This window comes from Hemitrygon akajei, chromosome 24 (genome assembly GCF_048418815.1).
Source record: "Hemitrygon akajei chromosome 24, sHemAka1.3, whole genome shotgun sequence".
Taxonomy (NCBI): domain Eukaryota; kingdom Metazoa; phylum Chordata; class Chondrichthyes; order Myliobatiformes; family Dasyatidae; genus Hemitrygon; species Hemitrygon akajei.
This window is the reverse complement of record NC_133147.1, coordinates 54,540,360-54,551,835: the sequence shown is the minus strand read 5'-3', so window position 1 is coordinate 54,551,835 and position 11,476 is coordinate 54,540,360. Positions and strand designations below refer to the sequence as shown.

General features: G+C 42.3%; 1 protein-coding gene across 1 annotated transcript; it reads right to left on the bottom strand.

Moving 5' to 3' along the window:
• Positions 1–4,863: 4,863 nt before the first annotated feature.
• LOC140715757 (probable G-protein coupled receptor 139) lies at positions 4,864–5,724 on the bottom strand. The gene has a single exon (XM_073028127.1). The coding sequence runs from the start codon at positions 5,722–5,724 to the stop codon at positions 4,864–4,866; it is 861 nt and encodes a 286-aa protein (XP_072884228.1).
• Between the last annotated feature and the right edge of the window lie 5,752 nt (positions 5,725–11,476).

Sequence of the window (11,476 nt, the reverse complement as noted above, 5' to 3'; positions counted from 1 at the left end):
AGTGCAGGAGAACAGAGGGATCTGAGAATACAGGTACAAAATTCCCTAAATGTGGCGTCATAGGTACACAGGGTAGTAAAGAGAGCTTTTGGTACGTTGGCCTTTATAAATCAAAGTATTGAGTATAAAAGTTGGAATGTTATGGTGAAGTTGTATAAGGTGTTAGGCCGAATTTGGAGTATTGTGTTCAGTTTTGGTCACCGAATTACAGGAAGCTTATTAATAAGGTTGGAAGAGTGTAGAGATCGTTTACAACGATGTTACTTGGACTTGAGAAACTGAATTACCGAGAAAGGTTGGATAGGTCAGGACTTTATTCCCTGGAGCGTAAAAGAATGAGGAGAGATTTGATAGAGGTATATGAAATTATGATGGGTATCGATAGAGTGAATGCAAACAGGCTTTTTCCACTGAGGCTAGGGGAGAAAAAAAAAAACAGAGGACATAGTTTAAGGGTGAAGGGGGAAAAGCATAAAGGGAACATTAGGGGGGCTTCTTCACTCAGAGAGTGGTGGGAGTGTGGAATGAGCTGCCAGATGAAGTGGTAAATGCGGGCTCACTTTTAACATTTAAGAAAAACTTGGACAGGTATATGGATGAGAGGTGTATGGGGGGGAAATGGGCCAGGTGCAGGTTACTGGGACTAGGCAGAAAAAATAGTTCGGCACAGCCAAGAAGGGCCAAAACGCCTGATTCTGTGCTGTAATGTTCTATTGTTCTAAGTCACAGAGTCATACAGCACCGAGACTGTTCAGCGCCCGATTTTGCTGCTGTATCATGGAACGATGGTGGTATGGTTGTGAATATAGTTGCCTTCCAAACCGCTGACCCGGATTCGATTCTTGGTCATCGCAGTTTGTGCTATTTTAATTTTCCAGACATTTTCTCCGTCCTAAAAGAATACCTTATACCACAGGGATTATGGGTCTGAGTGGACTACACAGTAGTGACTTCCTGAATGCATTTAGATAGATCAGTGAGTGTAAGAAATGTTCATTCACCATTTCATTAATTATTATTCACAGTTTACTGACTAGTAGATGAGGGACAGAATTCTTTTCCGTCACCTTTTCCCGGTATATCATGAAAGATCAGTGCAGTCTCCTGACCTCTCGCTAATCTAGATTCCAACGGTAAGCTGCAAGACATCCCAACATGTCCTGATGATGAGTTAACACAGTACGTTGTCAGTTTGCTACCTGCTCTCTGTCTATCTTTACTGCTCAGTCCATTTCCATTCCGTAGTTCATGGGTTAGTTGGATATTGCAAATTATCCGGTGATTAAGCTGAGCTTAAAATCGGGGTTTGCTGGGTGGCGCTGCTCGATGGACCGAAGGGTCCGCTCCGCACTGTTTATCTCCAAATAAAATAAAATAACTGTGTGACATTCACAGTTTCAACTGTTGCATAAGCATTTGCATGCTATTGAAAACAGAGTAATACTGTGACATTTTAAGTCACTATTGTAAATTGGATCTACTTTACTTTGGAATGCACCGAAGGATAAAAATTTTAAGTTGCACCGGGGAAAAACTTCCAAATTCTATAACAAATATATTGGACTGAAGGAAATTGGGTTGGCACATGGTTGAGCTGTTCGGGAGCGCATTGAGCAGACAGTGACCCTAACGCTGAATCTCTGAAGACAGCTATGGGAGGGAAGTTAGTCTTTGGGTTTATACTAACGCCCTATGTTGGGGGATAGTCGGTTTCAATTGCACAAGACGGAATCGGGCGGAGGCAGTCGGAAAAAAGTTGCTTGAAGATCGGTTCAAATGGGGAGAGTGGAAATGTGAAATGATTAGGAAATCTAGCAATCAAAGCTGATGTTCTGATTAGAATTAGGTTCATAACAGCTCCCTCTTCTAGTCCCACTTTGGTCGTGAATTTCCAGTATTTCCTGTTTTCGCTTTTCATTTGAGTCTGCCGATCACTGTCACGTGAACCGAAACCGTTTCCTTCATCCATTCCTGTCTCAACATTTTCAAATGACGCACACAACATTACTCTTGGCAGAACACAAACATTTCAGCTTCCAGTGTGTACTAGGGGAACGCACCATCCGCACCTCTGACTCGTGCTGTCTTCACTACAAGCAATGGATATATTTCAAATTGACAGGTGATTTCTGGGCAAACAGAACCATAAAGGCATTATGAGTCATCTGGAACAGGGGTCCCAACTTCGATGACGAACGATGACGTACTTGCATAGGAATGTCGGCTTCAGTATTGGATTGAAGTACATTAGCTTCGGTTTCCTATATGTGGTCGTCTCCGGCTAGCACTCTGCGGCGCGCGCGCGCGCGGACACACACACACACACACACACACACACACACACACACGCACACATACACACACACACACACACACACACACACACACACACACACACACACACACACACGCACACAGACAAACACACACACAGTTTCATGAGTCATTTATAAATGACTTGCTCTGTTGGTACTGCAGCTCAGTGCTTTGCATGCATGTGGATCCTGATTCAAACTGCTGCAGCACGAAACTGCTGAAAATACAAGATACTGATCGAATTAATACGTTGAAGGATTTTTTTCATAATGCAATTAACTAAAATAATGACATTAATCGGAGCACTCACAACCTAACTGCTGCTCTGGACAATTGTAAATGAAAGCCTCTTCAGTAAAACTTGACACGTCTCTGTCCCGAACACGTTCTAAAGTAAAATGTCCAGGATAAAAACACTTCTTGAAAGAGAAAAATACATTTCAGACAACTTGGCAGCTCCAGTGGAGCTCCTGGCATTAATTCAGACGTTTACCTTTTATTATGGTTCCTTACCATCATTTAGGTTGTTCGGTAAAATTATTGTCTTCAATTGCTATTATTTTTTTTCTGCAAATTCAAAGAACCATGTTGCATGGCATTAGCGCTTTCTTGACTCATTAACCATCAGGAGGCCGGAGGTTCTGAACATTGTTCTGTATGTTTCACAGTTTCTTTACGTAGACTAAGCAGAGTATGTAATTCCACTGTCCTAAATACATTGCAAAGATCGACCGGTCATTCGCAATTAATCACAACACTATTGGATGTGTACAAGTGTCACGTACTTCAATTCCATGTCGCTTGCCAACTATGTTGCAAAGAATTGTTACAAGAGATTATAATAATAATTAAAAATAACTTATTTTTAGAGCTTGTTCATACAAACGATTCGGTTCTCAGTGCTTTACAATGAAATAAAGCGGAAACTTTGAAGTAAACGACAAAAAGATGCTAGTCAAAAACGAGGTTAAATAAATAGGTATTGAGTTGGCGTTTAAAAGCATCAGCTGAACCTATATCCCATTGAGTTTAAGGTATTGAGTTCCAGAGTTTAGGAGCATAGCTCTAAAAAAGCTGACCTGACAGTTATCTCTTGATGGATATATTTATTTTTAACTTTAGAGACCTGTGGATTATGATCTGAGAGCTCAAGTAGGGTTTATAAAACTGAAAAAGAAAGCGATCTATAATGTACTCTGGCACAAGACCATTGGCGGCTTTAAAACAAGTAATCGAAATTGAAAATCAATTCTCCTCGATCCAGAAATCCGATGCAGAGTAGTTACGGTGAGAATGATATCCACCCACAACCCCTCATCATGGTTTTAGTTAAAAGCCGAGCGGCGGCATTTTGAATCAGCTGAAGTTCCTCAATAGATTGCATTGAAAGGCCTGTAAAACGTGAATTGCCGTAATCTATTCTATTCGATACAGTGACGTGAATTAGTGTTTCAGCATCATTACGTGACGGAAAGAGAATTACCATTGCATCGTTTCTGAAATGTAGAAATGCTGCTCTTTCTTTATGCAGGATTTAAAATTGAAATGTGAATCAAGGATAGTATCCAGACAAGTGTGGAACGGTGGCGTATAGGTTAGCATAGCTATACCACGCAACAGCGACCCGGGATCAGTTCCCGTAGCTGTCTACATGGAATTTGAACATTATCCCCGTGATCGCATATTATTCCTCTAAGTGCTCCAGTTTCCTCCCACATTCCAAAGACGTGCAGTTTAGCAGGTTAACTGGTCACATGAGCTGTAATTGGATTCTTTGGGTCAGAAGAGCCTGTGACCATGCTGATCTCAGAACAAATGAAAACGTGACTGCTGACTCAACGTAAAAGTTAATTTTGCTTGGATAGTCTACCTTTCAACAAGCAACAAAAGAGAGTCAACAAACATTTTCAACAAAAATTAAAAAAAAAACACAGTTCCAGCTTTTATTCAAAATGGTGGGAAAGCATGACCACAGATTTCCCAACAGCAAATCAAAGTACAGATGAGCGACTGAAATTGCTGGCAGCAATGGCTTCAGCAAAACCGCAGTACAGTGGGCGAGCCTCAGCTGCTGACCTCATATCCCTAAAAGGGAAGTATACTTAAGCCCTTAAATTTTCTTATTACTGAGCAGTCACGTCAGGAGATGTTGCTGTGAGAAAGACACAGTATAAACCCATGCACCTCAGATGTTGGATATCTCAAATAATGAAACAAAATAAAATCTATGCCAGGATTCGAGGAGGAATTTTATTTTGGTAAACTAGTTATGCTGCTTTTTCGTACTGATAATTTTTCAACAGTGTGTTCAATGAATGCAAATCCAGTATACTACAGCCCAGATATTAGCTGTGTTTTACGTTTTAACCGAACTCCGTGAATTTTACACTCATGATATCCCAGTCAATAATTTAATAACTGTTGCCCATCCTGCTAATTTACTAATCGTATTTAAAGTGAGATATGGGAACAGTAAATACGAAAAACGCCTGTTCAAACAAGTTGTTATGAAGATGAATGAAGGAATAATTTGATTTGTATTTCATTTCATATTTGCCTGTTCAATGCAAACAGATATTTCATTCCATTCTTTAGCTCCTCCCTGAATTTCCTCTGTGTCAGTCCGTAGATGCACGTGTTTGTGCAGGAACTAAGGAACTTCAACATGAACCCAAACTGCTGCAGAATATAGGGAGGAGTGCTGAAATATTTGTCTGTATTGGAATAGTTTTCAGTTTGCCATGTCATAGATTGGACAAGGTAGGGCATCCATAGTAAAATAAAATTGGCCGATAAAGCAAACAACAGAATCATCGACTTTCTCCGGTTCTCCACCTCCAGATCATTCTGTTTGTCATTATTGCTTCGAAGTTGTCGACGGGCTCTGTTTGTCGCTACTATCCGCCTGACGGTTAAAATATTAAAAAGCAGAATTAAAAAGATTGGTAATAACGGTGTTGTTATACTGTCAAACACTTCGTACGCTCTCCAAATAGGAGACGTGAAGTATTTTGCTGCAGCGACGCAACGCCATGGATCCATTGCAAAGTAAAATGGAATGCCCTTGGCACAGCTCCCTGCAAACACTATTGTTATCACCACAGTCGCTGTTCTCTCATTGCAGTATTGGTTCCGCAGATTCTGACAGCAGATGGCGATGTAGTGATCGAAGGTAAAACCAACCGTGAACCAAACGGAACAGCCCGTGATTGTAACATTCAGAACAAGTATCACAGCACATTCCGGAGTTTGGAGCAAGAAGCTGGCAAACAAGTAGATGTAATTACACTTCTCTAATATAACAACAACGACGACCACCATCAAATCAGCTGAAGCCATGGCTATCAAGTAGCGAGTGGTGCATTTGGAGAGAGCACATTTTCCGCGTGATAGGATCAGAATCGCCATTACGTTAACTGAAATAAATGATAAAACATGCTTTAAGCCTCGTATTGGTCAGTCGTAATTCATTCGCGTATTGTGGATAATTGACCCGATCGGACCACTGAACACAGGGTCGGTTACCTCGCCTGTTATTTGGGGACATTCAGGGCAGTTCCTATTGTTTCAGAGTAATATGATTGACGTCTTGCGGAGAATAGCGCGATCAGTGGAGAGATCGTTTTAATTTCAGATGAGATGACGTTATTATACTTTAAACAATTCACTTCACTGTCTTCTCTTTGAAATATATATATATTTTGTAAATAATTGTATCAACAACCACAAAAAAAAGACATATATCTGCAGACAGCGGCGAGGGAGCGAGCCCTCTCACGAGATGTGAAATGGCTCTTGGTGTTCTCCGGGTAAACAGAGACCGATTCACCATGTTGAAATAAGGTGCCATTCTACGGTCGTTCCGTCTCGAGGAACACATAGCAGCGAAGTGTTTCCTCTGTTTACAGCCATTTGCGGAAGAGATCAAACGCGAACGGACTGCGTGAGACCTTAAAAGTAGTCGATGCCTTGCGAGGCGCAATCAGGGAAACAATTATGGAAGTTAAAATACCCAGAGAAAATCTACCAGAATTTGAAAAGAAATGAGTAAAATGCAAAATGAGTAAAAATTTGGCGAGATGATAAAATGGAAAACAAGAATGGGAACGCCAATGGGTCTGACAGGTTAAAGTAATAGGACCCACATTAAGCACCCACTCCCGTCAATTTAAGTCCGTGACTCGTGCCGAAAAGAGCAAACGGCCAGGTATGGAGCAGTATCTGCAGCTGTTTCTTTAAAGAAAAACCTACTCTAAATTAAGTCCACCATGCAGGGTCCAAGCCCGGCTACGAATGCAGAATGTTAGGGCATAGAGCAAGCAATCCAATCCTGTAAAATTCCAGAGCTACAGAAACGCAAACAGAACCTCCAAAGACCTCCTCAATCAGAGGGAAGGGATGTTCGCCTATACGTTGGGCTACACCTGGAGACGAGTTGAAAGACTGGTCCAGGAGAGGTGACCCTGGTTAGCTGCATCCGCCGTCCTATGCCCCAGAATGAGTGATCGGCTTAGATTGTAGAAACATATAAATAATAGGCAAAATATGCTAAAAAAATCTTTTTTTTTGTTCGGTTAACATCAATGACAGTAGGCAATGCTTGTGACTGAACACAAAATCGCAGGCAACAAGATAATACATAGAAAATATTCAGGATAGAGATACTTCGGAATGACGGACCAACTGATACTGAATGCAATTTTAGTTACATATTATGGGTGAAAAATTGCATTAAAATTTCTTATAAGCAGTGAATGACAACATAACTTTGTGCATTGTTCGCCCACTTCAAAGTAAGTCATATAGGATCAGAAGATATTGGTTCAGAATTAGACCATTTAGCCCAGCGACTCTGTTCCGACGCTTCATGGATGACCCATTTCTCTCTCAGCCCAGTCTCCTGCCTTTCCCTTGTGTCATATCCACTCTCTAGCTGTTACGTACCCAGTAACGGGTTAAAAAGAACCAGCAGAAATGGACACTACTGGAGTCCGAGTTTTCCGTTATAAACTCTATTTTATTAATAACTACGTGAATAAAATAATATAAAACAAGATAAAGGTAAACAGATTCGAAGATTATATGCATATATGTAAGTGAGTAAATAAATTTCCCAAGCTTCCCAGCTCAGGTGGTTAGGTGATACTGACTTACAGTGGTATAGTAAGTAATCAGTTCAGTTCTGAAATTTGATTTTAGTAGAGTTGGAGAAAGAGAGATAGAGTGTTGGTCTGTCTTCCCAATGCCGATGTCGATGCAGATCCTCCACGTTGACTTCCTGGTCCCAATACTTATTTAAAGTCACCAAAATGTGACCACAAAACAGAGGAAAGTGGGTTTTCCACAGTGAGCTATCAACCCAAGCGAGGGTTAAAGACACCGATAGCTCCCCCCCCGGTTACTCCTTTGTCCACACTGTGAGCAAAAACCCCACCCTTGTCGTGGGCACACAAAGCTCACCATTGTCCTCTTTGCCTCTGGCGTCGTGTCTCTCTTGTGGGTCTCCTGTGGTGTGTCTGATTAAAAAGTCAACTGACCCTGCATATATCTCAGTAGTGCGGGGAACACCAGCTGTCCATCATATGGCTCCACCTTTCAGTTTCCAAGGCAACTGACGGACATTTTCTCTCTCTCTGCTGCTGATTTAGCACACAAGCTGTTAGCTCTCTTCCACTCTTGTTAAAGGAACAGTCCACTTTAGAATAATCCTTCAGATCTCGTCACACTCGCTAATACATTTCTCCTTATCTCCATTCTACAGTGATTCCCTTCAGTTCTGAGGCCGCGTCCCCTGGTCTTAAACACTCCTGTGCTAAAATCTTTCTGGTAGTATCATAGGCTCCTAGCTTGTGTTGCAGCCTCACGAGTGGCAATTTGGCAAAGGTCTGAAAATGCAAGTAGAGAGTATCAACAGATTCACCTTTGGTTTTCCGCTTGTTATTTCTTCAAAGAATTCTAACAAATTTGTTAGGCACGATTTCCCTTTGAGAAAGCAATACTGGCTATGGCCTTCTTTATCACGTGTCTTCAAGTACCTCGAAAGCACTGAAAACACTTCATTAACAATAGACTCCAACATCTTCCCAACCACTGAGGTCAGACTACCTGACCTATGATTTTCTTTCTTCTGCCTCTCTCCCAACTTCAAGAGTGAAGTGTCATTTGCAATCTTGTAGTCTTCCGGAATCATTCTAGGATCTATTTATCCTTGAAAGATCATTACGAATATCTCCATATACTCTTCAGCCACCTCTTTCAGAACATTAAGGTGTATGCCATCTAGTCCAGATGACCTGTCTGCCTTCAGACATTTCAGTTTCCTCCAAATCATTCGCCTTCAGAATGGTAACTTAACACACTTTATGGCCAGTGACACCTGGAACTTCCACAATACTGCCAGTGTCTTCCACAGAGAAGACTGATGCAAAATATTTATCGTCCTCCATTTTTTGTGCCATATTAATACCACTTCAGCATTGTTTTCCAGAAGTCTGAAATCCACCCTCGCCTTTCCTTCACGATTTATGTATCTGAAGAAACTTTTGGCATCTTCTGTAATATTATTTGCAACCTCACTTTTCTAGTCTATCTTTACCATCATCATGACTTTGTTTCCAACGTATAATCCTCCGTAACTTCCGCCACCTCCTACGTGATCCCACCACCAGCCACATCTTCCCCTCACCCGCACTCTCGGCTTTCCGTAGGGATCGCTCCCTACGCGACTTCCTTGTCCATTCATCTCCCCCATCCCTCCCCACCGACGTCCCCCCGGGCACTCATCCCTGCAAACTGAAGAAGTGTGACACCTGCCCCGACTCTTCTTCCCTCACCACCATCCCAGGCCCCAGACAGTCCTTTCAGGTGAGGCACCACTTCACCTGCGAGTCGACTGGGCTGATATACTGTATCCGGTGCTCCCGATGTGGCCATTTATACATTGGGGAGGCCCGCCGCAGACAGGGTGGCCGTTTCGCCGAACACAGGCACTCAGTCCTCCAGCAGTGGCGGGATCTCCCTGTGACCACTCACTTCAATTCCACAGACCACTCCCAATCCGACATGTCTGTCCATGGCCTCCTCTACCGTCAAGATGAGGCCACACACAGGTCGATGGAGCAATATCTTATCTCCCGCCTAGGTAGCCTCCGACCTGCCGGCATGAACATCCAACTCACAGACCTCCGTTGATACCCCTGCCTACCCGCATCCCTATTATTTTATTCTTGTTCTCATTCTCTCTCCTTTTCCCCCACTCATTATAATCCCCCCAGCCATACCTTCCTTTCTCTTTTATTTCCCATAATTATCCACCTTCCTCCTAGCCCATTTCCCTCCAGCCTATCACTTTCTAGCTCTCTACTTTATCCCTCCAACCACTTCTTATCCCCCCCCCCCTCGACGATCCCATGTTACTTCACTCCTGATGAAGGGTTTCGGCCCGAAACATCGTCACCACCTCCCCCCATAGATGCTGACTGGCCTGCTGAGTTCTGCCAGCACTTTGTGTTTTTATTGACTTTGTTTCAGTTGCCTTCTGTTGGTATTTAAAAGTTTCCCAATCGTCTAACTTCCCACTAATTTTAGCCCTGTTATATGCCGTCTGTTTGGATTTTATGCTGGCTTTCACTTCTCTAGTTATTCACAGTTGTGTCATTTTGCCATTATAGAACTGCTTCCTCTTTGGCATGGCTATATCCTGTGCCTTCCGGATTGCTTCCAGAAATTCCAGACATCATTGCTTCTTCGTCACCCTAGTCCGTGGTCGTTTCCGATAAATTCTGGCCAAGTCCTCTTTACTTCCACTTACTCCATCGCAACACTGATGCATTTGACTTAATCTTCTCCACTTCAAATTGAATTGGATCATAATATGATCACCTGTCCCTATGGTTTCTTTAGCCTTAAGCTCTCCAATCAGTTCCCGTTGAACACGCCATCCAGAATATCTCTAATGGACTCAACCACGAGCCGCTCTAAAATCTTTCACGAAGGCATTCTAGAAATCCCCCCTCTTCGAATCCAGCTCAACCCGATTTTCGAAATCTACATGCATAATGAAATCTCCCATGACTATTGTAATTTTGCCCTTTTGGCATGCATTTTCTATCACCCGCTGTAATTTGTAGACCATATCCTTCCTAGTGTTTGGGTCAGTATATAACTCCCATCAGTATCGTTTTCCATTTGCAGTTCTTTAGTTCTGCGCAACGATTCAACACCTTCCGACGCTATGTCACCTCTTTCTCATAACTGGATTTAATTTCTTTTATCAGCAGAGTAATGCAGTTCCTCTAGCTTCCTTCCTGTCTTATCAATCCAATGTGTTTCCTTGGGGAGTTCTAGTTTTCTTTCAACCAAGAATAGGTGATACCTACAACATAATACATGACAATCTGTAACCGTTTGAAAACGAACTACCTCATCTTCAGCACTATGATTCGGGTTCCAATCCCGCTGCCAAATTAATTTCAACATACCCGTACAGCTCTAGATAACCTGTCACAAGGATATTGGATTCCTTTGGTTTAGGTGTGACCCGTCCCTTTTCTACAGATCATACCTTCCCCAGAAGAATTCCCAATTATCCATACATCTGAATTCCTTCCCTCTGCACCAGTTCCTCATCAAAGCATTGAATTGCGAAATCATCCTATTCTTACCCTCACTGGTATGTGCCACAGGCAGCAAACCAAAGATTACTATCCTGATGGTCCTGATTCGCAGCATTCGAGATAGCTTACTAAAATCTCTCCTCAAGACAACCTCACCTTTCCATTGAACCAATATGCTCCAAGACATCTGGATGCTGACCCATGCTCTTGGGAATGCCACGGACACGAGGCATCCTTGATCATCGCACCAGGGAGGTACTCTGTTCTTCTGACTAAGGAATCTCTTATCAATACTTCAGCCAATTTCACCTCTCTGCACTTCTGAACCATAAAAACTAACTCACAACCGAAGACCTGTTGGCTGAGCATCCACCCGGTTGGTCAAGACCACAATGATCGAAGAAGATAATTGTTTGTGATTTATAAAGAATTTCATTAGATAACGCCTTGCTTACTATTCTGTGTCAATTAAGCCTGAGACATTTGAAGAAAGATCTTTTGTCGATTGGTTCATTATTTCCTTTATAGCAAACATTATCTTCTTC